A 14,524-nucleotide genomic window follows, 5' to 3' on the forward strand; every position below is an offset into this window, starting at 1 on the left:
TTAAGATGAAGATAAATGTGGTCACCCTTTAAAGGAATTCCCCACAAAATCAAATTGTGATTAAAACACAATAAAAGTGTTTTGGGAGACTACTTCCACTTATTCACCCTGATGCATGTCAACTGCCAACATTTAGTCGCAATGTCATGATAACTTTGTTCCAGGCCACATAAGTGTGTGATTTTTTAGTGTTTCACTTTTTAACGCTCAACTCAGAACGGGAACCTAAATCTAAAAAAAATGAAAAAGCAGGTCAGGGTGCATTGGATCAAGGACCGTATTTTTTGGCGTACAAGTCGACGTGGAGTACAAATCAAATTGGCTAGTTTCTCCATTTTCATTTCCTTCGTTGATATACAAGTCGATTTGAAGTACAAGACAAAGCTCGATAAACTGTGGTAGTTGGCAAAACTGTCAGTAAGAACAGTAGAGATGCTAATTCCTCCCCTACACTCACAACACATCATCAGCTACTTCCAGGGTCATGAATGTTGATGAGCTGTTTTGTGCATATTATTTTAATTACTTTGTGGAACAAGTTTCAGATAAATTAGGATTGCAAATCTTTTTTCAACATGTTTGTCATCATATAGAGGTACAGTATTTAAAACAAGCTCCAGAATCATTATCAGCACTGTCTTAAACCATAGATAAGTCAATTCTTGTACACCAAAAAATATGGTACTTCCAATTCAAAACTTGAAGAGGATTGATTCAGAAATGAAAACAAAAAAAAACTATAACAAAGACAGGTTTATCGGAAAGAAAAACAATATAAAAACACAAACACTACAACTGTGTTTCCTGCACACCATGGATGTAACCATGGATAATGAAACCAAGAAACAGCCCATGACTGTGACTGTCATGATATCAGTAAATCTAAAATAATAAATGTCAGCGTGCGTCAGTCAGTCAGTCAGTCAGTCAGTCAGTGTGTGTGCCTGAAACTTTGCATGCATACTAAGGGAACTCAAAGGTGGTGCATGAATGAAAACTGGGTGTTTGGGTTAATTAAAACACCCCTTTTGAAGACGAGTAACGGCTTTATTTATTTATATTCTTTATCAAGGCGCATCCTTGGACACCTCACTCTCCCTCACTGGGGTCTTAAGTCACCATTTTGTTTGGCCGACTCAACAATGCCTCGAGTTGAAACGGGCCACAATGATTTATCAACGATGAAGCACACAAAATGTTTTGGTTTTTTTTTTCCACTTTCCTCACTCGTATCATCGAATGCCTCATCTACATACCTATGAATTTCTGTAGAAACCGCTTATGTAAGTGCTATAGTTTTCAAATTAAGAGCTTGGAGCAATTTCATGCATTATATGATGTGACTTTCCATGATCTGCTGTCATGGATAAATTAAAGTATATAATTGAAATATAATTTGAGTTTGGAGGATCGGATTAGGTGGACTAAACTCGAAATCTGGAGTGAAATCGAAAAATGTCAAGAAATCGGAGATTTTTCATACTAAGTGTATTTTATTTGAGCAAAGAATTAAACTTAACTTTTTCTGCTGTTCAGACGATTATATTGAATGAAGAAAAGATTAAGAAATGTGCAGAAAATGCAAGTGTTTTGTTTTTTTGTAGGTATGTGCAATTACCAATCAGCTTGCTATTGCTTGCTTAGCCAGCCGTTCCTTATCAACCATTTAATTGGAGTGCTTGCTTGAGTGCTTAAGCCACTGCCGAGTGCCCTACAGTTGATAGCGGTACAGTTTGTGTCCCAATCGGGAAGTACAGTTGGCAGTTGCTACAAGGTAGAGGTATGGATGTATACAGCACATGTGGACGTGGTACATATGGGTAGATTTGGATCTGTAAAGGGACTCTCCGCGGGTGTATATGCATGCCTGCATACTTGGTTTCTGGTACTATGGTGGTAAAGTTTCATCCCGTATTTTGTGATCTGCCCCCCCACTCCCAACAAATGCACTTTAAATTTAATCTGCATAATGCAGCAACATAGTAATTGTTATACACCCCCCCTCCCAGATAACCCCCTCTCCTCTCCCCCTTCATACTGTCCCCCCTGGCCCTCCCTCCCCTCCTCTCTCTCCCCACCTCCCTTTCCACTCACCTCTCTGCTTCCCCTGCTCCTCTCCACCCCCCTCCCCACTCACATCTCTGCTTCCCCTGCTCCTCTCCACCCCCCCTCCTCCTCTCCTACCGCCACCTTCCTCCCCTGTATTCCTGTCAGCGAAGCGACAGGTGGTATTTGCCGGTATAAAATAAAATGTGTACATTGTTTGCAGGGTATAAACAGGTTCCTCCCCCAACAAAGTGCAGTACCGTCTATTAAAGGCACAGGAAACTGAGATAATGATAAGATCTTGCATTTTTTCTTCCTTTGAAACAAACTCGCTGAAAATAATTTTCAAGAAATTCAGTTCTGTATTTTAAAATATTCAAAACGAATATTTACACCTCGTTTTTTATTTTAGAGCTATGTTCACAATAAGCTTCTTCTTCTTCTTCTTCTTCTTCTTCTTCTTCTTCTTCTTCTTCTTCTTCTTCTTCATCATCCTATTCGTAACGTACGTTTTTGCTTTTGTTGGTGTTAGCTGTTTTTGGCCAGACATAAGTATGTCAAATGCAGACCTCATGGGTCTGACATCTTGTGTGTCTTGGTGACCACATCAGCACTTTAAGTGAAAAACAAAACCACCAAATGTCTGCACGGCAGCCATGACTTCTGTCAAAGTCTGAAATGTCTATCCAGAGTCCATTTTCCGACTTTGAACAAGACACCATCGATGTGTCCCAGGTGGGTTGTGCAATGTTTTTAAAATGTGGATAAAACTTTCTGACCCCTTAACTGAAATAAACAGCCACTGATTTTATCTGTTGAGACTATAGCGGTCAACAATGGCACAGAGTAATGCCATACACAGAGGACATAAAATGGCCGCCCGGAAGTCGAAACTCGCAAAAAATAAAAAATAATAATAAAAAAAATTGGGGTTGGCAGGAATTATTGGGGTAGGTCGGGTTACCGGAAACTCAACATCTTTTTTTTTTAGGCCTTATCATGGGTGGTGGAGGTTTGAACTTTGAACCTCAGCAGCATACAAGCGATCACATTTTCCTTTGTCCTCGCGACTGTTTTGAAAGCAATTTGTTATTTTATATGAACCGGGTATGATTTAAAAGGTTACGTGGTTTCTCTTTGTGAGTTTCAAAGCAAAATATATTTAATAACACCTGATTTCCGAGCCATTCGCCATATTAACATGTTTTCTAAATTATAGAGCCAATTTTTTTTCCACTCGTCACACGATGATTGGCAGCTGTTTCTAGAGAATAATGTTTATGCATGTCTCCTGGAAATGTCTATAATGCAACGTTGTTTTTATAATTTGCTCACTGAAATTCCCCCCAAACAAGGGTTAAAGCTACTGAAGGTTTTTGGGTTGTACACAGTACATACTGTCGTCGGTAATCACACTGACTCCAATCTGGTGATTCCCGAAGAATTGTCGATATCGGCCAAGCACTAATACATCGAACGAGCAGAGCCTACCCATCGCTTCGCTGACAGACCAACGAGTCATCCTGTTTGACAAAACTTTTGGGCGAGAAGGAAAGGAAGACAAATTCACCCATGCATAGTGTGCTTTAACCCCTTCTCTCCACCCCCCCATCCCCATGTCCCACTCCACCCCCTTTCTGCGCCGTGTTCGTCCTGATGTGTGTGTGTGTGTCCATGTGTGTGTTTTGTTCATAAAGCAGACCATTCTCTCTCTCTCTCTCTCTGTCTGTCTGTCTGTCTGTCTGTGTGTGTGTGTGTGTGTGTGTGTGTGTGTGTGTGTGTGTGTGTGTGTGTGTGTGTGTGTGTCACCAGACATTGGTTATGTCTGGACTGTGTTTGTCTCCAGACATGTCTGGGTGGTGTTTATTTCCGGATGGTGTTTGTCTCTGGACATGTCCGGGCAGTGTATCTCCAGATTGTGTTTGTCTCCGGGCGGTATTTATAGTGTGACCGGTAGAAAATGGAGTTCAGACAATATTTTGTTTTCATCTTATCTGTTATTGTATGCAGAATCATTTTGATGAGGTAGTATGAATTATAATCAACGCTCCACCGCACGTCTGCCTTCCAACCCCCTCATCTGATACTGCCTTCCCTTCCCCCAACCCTCCTCACTCTCCCCCTCTCCCCCACTCCTCTCTCTCTCCCCCCTCTTTTTCTCACCCAAACCTTTAGTATTCCTGTCAGCAAAGCGACGGGTGGTATTTGCTTGTAAAAAATAAGACAGAAAACTATACAACTCTGTGCTGGCCAATTTTGAGGCGTAAAGTGTTAAATCTGCCAACAGGTGGATATTTAGCAGATCTACCCATTATATATTTGATAGAAAGTTACAGAAGGACGACACACAATAGCATTGGGAATGATGTCCTACTTTAATCCAGATAATGGAAAATATTTTGGAAGTTGAAACTTAACTAGTGGTTGTGCTTTCATTTTCACCTGCACTATGCACCCATGAGCAGAGCGTCGAATAAACAGTTGACTTCCATGCTGGAATGCAAAATGGTGCCTTTAGGGCTGAGGGGAAACACTGTGAGGCTATTGTGGCTACCTTATTGCTATCTTAGGATTGCAGGATAGCCTTGAGGTGTTTACATTCGCATCTGTGCTTTATAGCTTGGGTTTGAATCAATTAATGTTCCACTTGCAGGGTGAGGCATCAATGTGTGTGTGCCATCCCTCGGATGGACCTTAAAAACTGGGCGTCCCGTCTGCCAGCATTGGTTATTGGATGTTAAAGATCCCACAGTATCCTCTGCGAAGAGTAGGCAAGCTATCGCCGGCAATGTGAACAAGTTCCAAATTCCTACGCAAACTACTGGGAAAGCAATGGCAAAACCACCCAGCATAACTCTTGTCAAGAAACTGCTTCAGCAGCACAAATGCTCTGTGAAAAGTATGATAGATATCATTTTCATCTTTAATAACATGATTCCATTGCCTTCTGAGAAATGCGCCTCCTCGGTAGTATGGCTGTTACATTTCAAAATTTGTTTTTTAAAGGCATGTCGAGGGTTGCTTTTCTTCGAGAATTTCCAGAGCAACAGGGCATGCAACAAGATCCAACATTTTGTTGATGGTGTTTCACAGGCAGGGTGAATCATCAATGTGTGCGTCGTTTCGACCCGCTAAACTGGGCATCCTGTCTTCTGACAAGAGTTAATGGACGTTAAGATCCCCATGTGTCCTTCATGAAGAACGGGCGAGTTATCACCGGCACTGTCACTAAATTACAAATTCCTGCTTGAACTACTGCTGGGAAGGCAATGGCAAACCACCTGGTCTGAGTGGGGGAGAGGGGGGAGGAGAGTGGGGGAGAGAGAGAGTGGGGGACGGGAGGAGGAAGGAGAGAGATTGGGGGAGGGAGGGGAGAGGGAATAGAAATAGGGGGAATGGGGGGAGGGAGGGGGAGGAAAGGGGGAGAGAGGGAAGATTGAGGGGTTGGGGGAGGAAGAAGTTTCCTTGTGTATCCATTGTGTCCATCCCATTCCTCCCTACCAAATTATTTGTCCAATTCTCCCTCTATTTTGTCCTTCAACTCCACTGTTGGTGTCCCCCCCCAAACCCTCGCTACTGTGCCCTTTTGCATCCTGATCCATTTAGTTTACTAGCTCTTCCATGAGCCTTGACTGTCCACAAAAAGTCATAGGTTGGCAGCCATTGTATAGGCTTCATGGGCCAAATGGTCTCTTTCTGTGTTGAAGTTCTTTGAAAGGGAAGTCATCGATTATATATTGTGAACCGTGGTGTTTGTCCGTGCCCCCGCTTCTCACGATGCATTGAAAAGCTCAACATTCACTTTTGAAATGACGAGAGAACAGGCATGAGCCATGCTGATGCCAAATTTCATTTTGCAACCAGGATATTTTGCACTCTTTTGAGACAAATCCAACCTCCATCACCCGCTGTTGCACCACCATTTTGCGGTGGGTGGTATAAGTAGCTCAGAGCTTTGGCTCTGCATAAAATCAACAGCAACACAATTGACCATTTTAAAGTCCATTAAATATCATTTACATTGATAGATTAACTTAAACTTTCCCATCACTGGGGACGGATACTTTTGCTAGCTTTCCCGTCACTTGGGACGGGTACTCTTCCTGGTATTTCTTCATTTGCAAAGCATAAAAGTTTCTTCAGTCTTCACCAGAAACGCTGTACCTCGAAGTTTGCTAAATCAAGTCATATTTTGTTCCCCATAAGGACGTTAGAGATTTTCAATAAGCAGACACAATAACCTTGACCTGACCCCAGCACCCACCTTCAAGCTCCAGCAGAGCAGCATCTCCAGGCTGCAAGATGTGTAGGACGGGTGGTAATTGCTGTCCAGCCTCCTGTAGCAGCGCCTTAAGGTCCATCAGCACTGACTCATCTGTACAGAATTAGATGGAAGGCAAATGTAAGCAGGGAGTCTTGTTTATTGAAATTTCAATGAGCAGAGCTCTGCTTTGCAGCACTCCAACATCCAGCTGGTTCCTATTAACCACACGTTTATGAGAAACAGAAATGCAAGTCTCTTTTCCAGAGGGATATGTGCAAGGTATGAAGCTTTGTTCCAGCTCTGATCTGACAAGCCCCAATGATAAGGAATGCTTCGGTGGTCACATGATGTGATATGACCATGGATTCCTCACTTTAATTAGAGATTTAACCATGAATGCTACCCTTTAATTGGAGATGTTAAATTACACAGTGGTTCAGTTATTCAAGCAGCTCAGATACTGTGGCTTCGAAACAGTTGCACAATGGTTTTTTTTTTGTTGTTTTTTTTTTTTGAGAAAGTCAATAAATTTCAAGCAATGCAATTATCTTGAAAACGACATGGATGTCATATACTGGAAGAGATGAGATGTACAGTATTGTACAGTGGTCTCTAGTCCAACCCTACTTCCCTAGACAAAGGAGCAGTGAGTGGAAAGCGTTTCTTGCTGAAGGAAGAGGGCAGAAAAGGCAGGAGAGAAGTGGGGTTGTATATGGCAAAGCCTGCCTGACTACTTCAAGAAAAAAAAATGGGGAGAACGCTGAGTAATAAATAAAAAGATGGGATGATAATGGCGATGAAGTTCAAACAATGGTGAAAGGGAATAATATTTTCCACCACATTGGTAGGTCAAGGCAAGGTGACCGGTTAAGTGGTTAAACAGTGAAAGACGTGTCTTTTTCCACTGCCTGATGTGGGTTTGATTCCAATGGGTGCTCACTCTCGCGAACACACACTTGGAAAATGGGCGAAGATGCCAAACATCTCTCAACACGAGTCGAGGAAGATAATTTGTCCTGCAGTAGACTGCTGAAGGTATAATTACGGTGGAATAGGATGGTTTACGTTTTATGGCATGGATAAAAGAAAGAATATATGAGAAAGCAAAGCATGCAAGTAGTGCCAAAGGTTGCCTTGGGAAGGACGAGTGGTGCCAGAATGGCTGAAATTGAGTCACGAGGCAGTGGAAGAGGAGACGAAGCATGGACGAAAGACAACACTTGAGGGAGGGAACATACCACAAGACTTGTTGATGAATGTTGTAGCCACCCCAGTCTTTCCAGAACGCCCAGTTCGCCCAATACGGTGGACTGGGGAGAATTAAAAAAGCAAAACATGAAGCCAGGAAAGTGTGAGCCAAATCAGAGGAAAAAGAATAAGAGTGAAGAAGGGGAAAACACACACATGTAGACACAGAGGTTGGGGGGGGGGGAGAGAACAGAGGGGAGGGAAGTGGAGGGAGTGAGAGTGAGGATGAGGGTGAAGGAGAGGAAGAAGGAGAGGGCCAAATGGGAGGGATAGCGCCAAAGGGGAAAAGGCAGCAGGATGGAAGAGGAAAGCGAAGTGGTAAACCTTCAGTGTACACAATTTAGATCATACCATAGTTTTCAATTTCCTCTGGCATATCGTAGTTGACTACATGTTGGATGTTTGGAAAATCCAAACCCTTGGACGCTACATCTGTAGCAACAAGGACATCACGATGCCCACCTCTGAATGCCTCCACTGCACGAACTCTGTCATCTTGATCTGCAAAGATAGTGTGGGCAAAAGGAAAACATTCAGGGGCATTCCTTTTTCACCACAAGCACAGCTTTGCATCACTTGCTAGGCAACAGATACCCAACATAAGGCACCTTGACTGCAATTTGTTATTAAAATATCATCAATCCAAAACACAAGTTAATTTCCACATCCTCTGTTCTGGTCTGCCAAGTGATATCATTTTCCTAGAAAATGCAGGTATGCTGAAAGTGAATCCATTGACATCCTATGTGTAAGTGTAAGAGAATACAGGTACACTCGTGTGTAAAATGAATTACATATGTGCTTGTAAAGGCCCAGTCTCACCTTGACATTTTAGCCAGCAATGGCAACGTATTAAAATGTATGTAAAACGCTGGCTTACGTTGAACTTTTGATGTTTTTTTTTTAAAGATTCAGACGTATTCATAACGACTTGGTCTTATGCATAACGTATTAGTAATGGACACAGAACGTTTCGTCGTGTTATAGATAACTTATACCAACGAATGCTGAACCTGTTGTCGGCCTTCACAACCTATGCCCAACGATAGTCTAACTTATCCATAGCGCGCTGCACGCATCGCCGATGATGACGTGGCGTAGGTTACGAAAACGCTGCCGCACAACGATTCAAATCATAACCGCCGCAGAAATGTAAGTGTCAACATCGCAGTCACACCTTGGCGATCTTGCCAGCGTATGCCGACCTCTGAAAAATGCGTCTTTAGACGCTGGCGCACGTCGAGTACGGTATGGGTAAGTTTGGTATGCGTGAATAGAAATCTAAAGTACGCTATCATACGTCGTATTAAATGGAGTACGTCTTGTAATTTTGAACATGTTGAAAATTTTACGACGTACTTGCCGTATGACACGCTCCGCATGCGATGGGAATAAGTTGTACGCACGATATGCGATCGTTGACACACATCGACACATGTTACTTGTAAGGTGCTCATAAGTCGAAACACGTCAAGGTAATGGTTAGCGTCAGTGTTCCAGACTCCCGTTTTTTTTCTTTTTCTTCGGTATGACGGTGTTCAGTGTGCAGTGCGGTTATGATTTAAATCGTTGAGCGGCAGACTATTAATTATATTATATTTTAACCGCACTAGAAATCGAAGTGTCAAAATCACCATCATACCGAAGGAAGGAAGAAAAAAAAAACCAGGGAGTCTGGAACACTTACGCCAACCATTACCTTGATGTGTTTCGACTTATGAGTCCCTTACAAGTAACGTGTGTCGATGTGTGTCACCGATCGCGTAACGTGAGTACAACACGTAACTCATAGGTTAGAAATAAGTTTCGGGTACGCTAAAAATTACCTCGATGTGTTTCGACTGATGAGTAACTCACAAGTAACGTGTGTCGACGTGTGTCAACGATCGCGTGACGTGCCTACAACTAATGGCCAGCGTTATGCGGAACGTGTGAGTCATACGCTGGCATATGTCTTAAAATTTCAAGCATGGAAAATTTGAGGACAACTGAAAAGTACAACGTTTAAAGCCAGCGTACAACGACGTATGGCAATGTTTTTCAGCGTGCTCTCAATGTTATCAAAACTTACCCATAACGTATTAAACGTGTACCAGCGTTTTCGACAAATTTTCCAAAAATCGGCATAAGCTGGCTAAAACGTCAAGGTGTGACTGGGCCTTAACAGTGACAACAGGCTTGAATCAGACATACCCTTGCCACCATGTATAGCAACAGCCTCCACACCCTTGAGCAGCAGGTATTCGTGAATGGCATCGACCTCGGCTTTTTTCTCTGCAAACACCAGCACCTAATTGCAAAAAGAAAAACAAAACAAAAACAAAATTACGAGTTGGTCTAGCAAAATGCTCATCACCACAAGCCAAGTTGACCGACATAATTGGATATAAAACGAGGAGGAAAAAATTGTAATGACAATCCCTTTGAATTGAAAAACTCGGTCAGAAATCGTTGCGGGCTGTTCAAAGTTAAGGCAGGAAACTGTTCTACCTTTAGAGTCAAAACACAGAAAATGTAATATGAGCCATGATGCTGTGAAGCAACCCAAAGAAAATGAAAATAAAAGCAAACACGAGTTGATTTATGCTTTATTTGTGTTATTGTACCGGCGGAGCGGTTTTTTGTAAGCACTCCAGCAGATAAACCATCTTGGCTTCTTCCTTCACGTACTCGACTTCCTGGGGGTGGAAGACCAAAAACAAGAGGAAGATTTAAAATTTTCATACACTGTGAGAATAGTTTAAGTGGTTGTTCTTTTTATACTGTAATTGAACCCAATGAACACCGACCTGTATGACGTCCAAATTGGCAGCACCAGCACGACCCACGTTGATGGTGACTGGCAAGACGAGTGCTGAGCGAGCAAAGTTCTGGATCTTTTTAGGCATTGTCGCAGAAAAGAGCAAAGTCTGTCGCTGGCCCTATTGAGGTAGAAGGGGGTGTTTAAGGCAGAAGATAAATGTGTCTTGATTCTTTATTTTACTTCCTGTATTGCACAACGGACGTATGTGATGGCAAGTGTGTCTTAGAAAATGCACTATCCTCAAAAAATCCAGATCTCACAATCCTTACTTTGAAGAAAGAGAAGATTGTTCGTATGTCTTCCTCAAAGCCCATGTCCACCATACGATCAGCCTCATCAAGCGCCAGGTACCGACAGACATCCAGCGCCAGAAGTTTTTTCTGCAGAAGATCCATGAGTCTTCCCGGGGTTGCTACAGCCATGTGCACACCCCTGTGATGTGGCATTGAGGGAAAGATTCAAGGGAAAAAAGAGAAGGGGAAAAAAAGACCAATTAAAAAAACAATGGAAAAAGAAATGAAATGAAAAATAAGGAATTATGGCCTTACAGGATAGCTGATAACTTAGAGGTAGAGTAGCCATTGAGACATGACGTACTCTGCCAAAATCCTCTCCGAATTAAAAGGCCCGACCGCCATTTTAGTTCCGGGCTAAAGAAAGCAAGGGCGAGCGACATAGCACATGCTGGCACCCATTTAAAAAAAAATTAAAACACCCATTTTGAAAATAAATAATCAACGGCCTTATTTAATTATATCCTTTATCAGGTGCATCCTCAGTCACTGCTCTCTATGGGGTCTTAAGGCGTATCCTAGGTAACCTCGCTGTGGTCTGAAGTCGCCATGTTTTTTGGCCTGCTCCAACATGCCTTAACTTTGAACAGCCCGCAACGATTTCTGAACGATAGTGTTTTGTTTTTTCACTTTCCTCACTCATTATTATCAAATGCCTGTTTATCATAGCTACGAATCACTGAATACATCACTTTTGTCTCAGCACATAATTTGGTAAAATATCTAATTACGTTATTCCCATGAAGTGCCTTAGATTAAACCAAGCTCAAGATTCCTGAGAGTTGTGCTCGTTTTGGATGCACCAATCAGTGGAAGAAAAACATTGGTGTTTCCTTTCACAAGTGAGTAACTTACAGGTAGTTTAGTATTTACCATAGCTTAAGCCTGCCCATAGCTTAGCACAGCACTGTAGTCCGTAGGCACAAGTGACATCAACATACATGTGATTATCATGTTTGAAGAGAAAGCAGACTCGATCTGAATCAGGACGTGGTACAGTGCAGGACCGGATGGTACAATTCATCTGTTGATGTACTCATGACCTTGATTATGCAATGTGTATGTGACTCAACTCTTGGAAAATCATGACTCCGCCAGGGGTTTACATTACATTAATCTAAACAAACTTAAAAGTCGACCATGTAGTTATTATAGTGATTATTGAACCAGTCCAGCATTGGTATGATTGATTTAGGGCACATCCATGGTTACGTTGCAATTTTAGTTAAATTCACATAATCTCAAAAGTCTGATATCTTTTTTTCAGTTCTTATTCAGCTTCTTCTTCTTCTTCTTCTTCTTCTTCTTCTTCTTCTTCTTCTTCTTCTTTCGGCTGCTCCCGTTCGGGGTCGCCACAGCGGATCATCCGTATGATCCGCATAGTGATTTGGCACATGTTTTACGCCGGATGCCCTTCCTGACGCAACCCTGGTCGCCTCTTACGACACAGGGATATGGTACACCTATTTTAACCGGGGTATACACCGGCCCAGTACACTGGTACTCATTCCATTCAGTTCTTATTCAGCTATTCAATCATTATTAGGTGTAACCTTGTACCATGGTCTGTATAAACGTTTGCATAACAACTTGGTGACATTGTATTGTTGTTGGTGGCAATGTGGTTTCACTTTGGTAACTTATGTTACATGGATCGGACATTTAGTATTTTTCATCATCACATGGTATATTGGCTTAAAAAGAAACATTTGACACTTTTTAAAATTGATAACTCAGGGGTTATAGCACGCACGCACGCACGCACGCACGCACACACGCACACACACACACACACACACACGCACACACACACACGCACACACACACACGCACACACACACACGCACACACACACACACACACACACACACACTTTTTATAAAAAAAAAAACTTTTTTTTTTATAAAAAAATTGAGATTACCGGTAGGGAGGTGATCAGTTTGTGATAGAAATTGGCCACGGTCTTGGACCGCTTAAGATTCGACATCACGTGGACATTTGGTTGTTTGGCCAAAATATAAGATCTGTCCAATGTTTGCCTCGGCATGTCACTCACCCAGCACAGAGATTTCAGTCGGCACGGTAATGCGACACTGGGCGTGGGACCCGACTGGAAATGTCTGCGCTGGGTGCCAGACGTGGTCACTAAATGACTCACTGGATTTAAACCAGAGAAATGGACTGACCGGTGACTGTCTTTCACGCATGCACGCACACACTCATAAAAGGTTTTCCCTTCTCACCTGCGCACAGCATCCAGCTGATCACGAACCGACATCCCTCCTATGCACAGGACAGTCCTCAACTGTGGCAAGCCATCTTCAACCAGACAGCTGCTGTAGTACTCCAGGATGGAATGCGTTTGTCTTGCCAGCTCCCGCTACATGTCAGTGGATACAATTGAAAAAGAGAGCAGCTCATCTAAAAAGACTAACTATCCAGGCCATTTAAATCACCAAACAGATCAGAAATAAATTACAAAATTACACTCATGGACACCTGGAACATACTGCACCATCAACACAGATGTACACGAACAAACCTTGATATTTTTATGTACGAGTAGTACCTGGAAGGTTATGATCAAACTTTTAATGCAAAGGTAGAAATGTGCCAAAACTATTATGACAACTCAGACTGACAATAGTTAAATCACATGTTGGAAGTTTCAACACTGGAAAAGCTGACCAAATTTCCCGTCATCATTTTTGGGACCATTGCAATTGTCTCAGCTAAGTCAGCATATGATAAGAGAAAAAAACAACAACCTTACTTGGGTTACTACATGAAACGAAGAGGCATAACACTGGGGCTGAGTACATGCATGTTTGCCCAACTGTTTCAATTTGCTGGATTGACTCGACGACAAACGTACATTTACGAAAAAAACATTAATTGCCCATGCAAATGTTATACTAACAGGGTTTTCCCCCAAAGATTACATGAATCACTTCTGACTTTGACCGATATGTGCAAACAAGCATAACAGAAAAGCATGGTGTGCTAACTTGACTGCAGGTGAACTTGACGACTGCAGGACATATATATAGATATATATATATATATATATATATATATATATATATATATATATATATATATCCATCATTCTCATTCGTCTGTCTGTCTGTCTGTCTGTCTCTGTCTGTCTGTCTGTCTGTCTGTCTGTCTGTCTGTCTGTCTGTCTGTCTGTCTGTCTGTCTGTCTCTTTCTCTCTCTCTCTCTCTCTCTCTCTCTCTCTCTCTCTCTCTCTCCCTCTCTCTCTATTTCTGATCATCAATTTGGTTTCAGACCAGGCCACTCTACCCTGGAAATGCTGCTTCTGCTCTCCCAACAAAGGATGGAGGTCCTCAATGCCAGACATGAAATCAGAACCATATCCCGAGACACATCGCGTGCTTTTGACATGGTCTGGCACCCCGCCTTGCTCACCAAACTCCCTTCCTATGGTATCCAAGGCCATCTTCACTCATGGCTCGCAGACTTCCTCTTCTGCCGCAGCCAACGTGTGGCTCTGAATGGAGTTCTTTCATCCCCTCTTCCTGTCCAGGCTGGAGTTCCTCAAGGCAATGTTCTGGGCCCTGTTCTTTTTCTGGTTTTCATTAATGATCTCTCTCTCTCTCTCTCTAGAAAACCCTATTTATCTCTTCGTTGATGACTCCACCCTCTGCCGTACCATCCGTCATCCCTCAAACCAGCAGGCCGCAGCTTCTTCACTCTCTGCAGATCTGGATAAAATCACAAACTGGTTCAACATGTGGAATATGTCTTTCAATCCTGATAAATCTCACACTCTAACTATCTCTCTCCGAAAGGACTGCTTGGCACTCCCCCCCCCCACCTACTTCCTCAACAATCCGCTGGAAGAAG

The 14,524-nt window shown here is 42.6% G+C and overlaps 1 protein-coding gene and 1 long non-coding RNA gene across 5 annotated transcripts in view; one reads left to right on the forward strand and one right to left on the reverse strand.

Annotated features, from left to right (window-relative positions):
• LOC147032316 (uncharacterized) overlaps nt 1–14,524 on the forward strand; it is a 38,858-nt gene that overhangs the window by 18,633 nt on the left and 5,701 nt on the right. The gene's annotated exons all lie outside the window — the stretch shown is intronic.
• The window catches only part of DDX41 (DEAD-box helicase 41), a 51,438-nt gene that overhangs the window by 762 nt on the left and 36,152 nt on the right, over nt 1–14,524 (reverse strand). For 3 of the 4 annotated variants that reach the window (XM_085869814.1, XM_085869816.1, XM_085869817.1), the window contains exons 9-16: nt 12,898–13,034; nt 10,631–10,793; nt 10,348–10,479; nt 10,165–10,236; nt 9,752–9,848; nt 7,910–8,059; nt 7,549–7,620; nt 6,311–6,421 (exon numbers count right to left, since the gene is read on the reverse strand). In XM_085869814.1, the coding sequence (XP_085725940.1) occupies nt 6,311–6,421; nt 7,549–7,620; nt 7,910–8,059; nt 9,752–9,848; nt 10,165–10,236; nt 10,348–10,479; nt 10,631–10,793; nt 12,898–13,034 (934 nt within the window). The remainder of the gene's footprint in view (nt 1–6,310; nt 6,422–7,548; nt 7,621–7,909; nt 8,060–9,751; nt 9,849–10,164; nt 10,237–10,347; nt 10,480–10,630; nt 10,794–12,897; nt 13,035–14,524) is intronic. The other variant, XM_085869815.1, reaches the window with a different exon arrangement.

This window comes from Eptatretus burgeri, chromosome 2 (assembly GCF_056783735.1).
Source record: "Eptatretus burgeri isolate ZD-2024b chromosome 2, Ebu_testis_v1, whole genome shotgun sequence".
In the NCBI taxonomy this organism is placed as follows: Eukaryota; Metazoa; Chordata; class Myxini; order Myxiniformes; family Myxinidae; genus Eptatretus; species Eptatretus burgeri.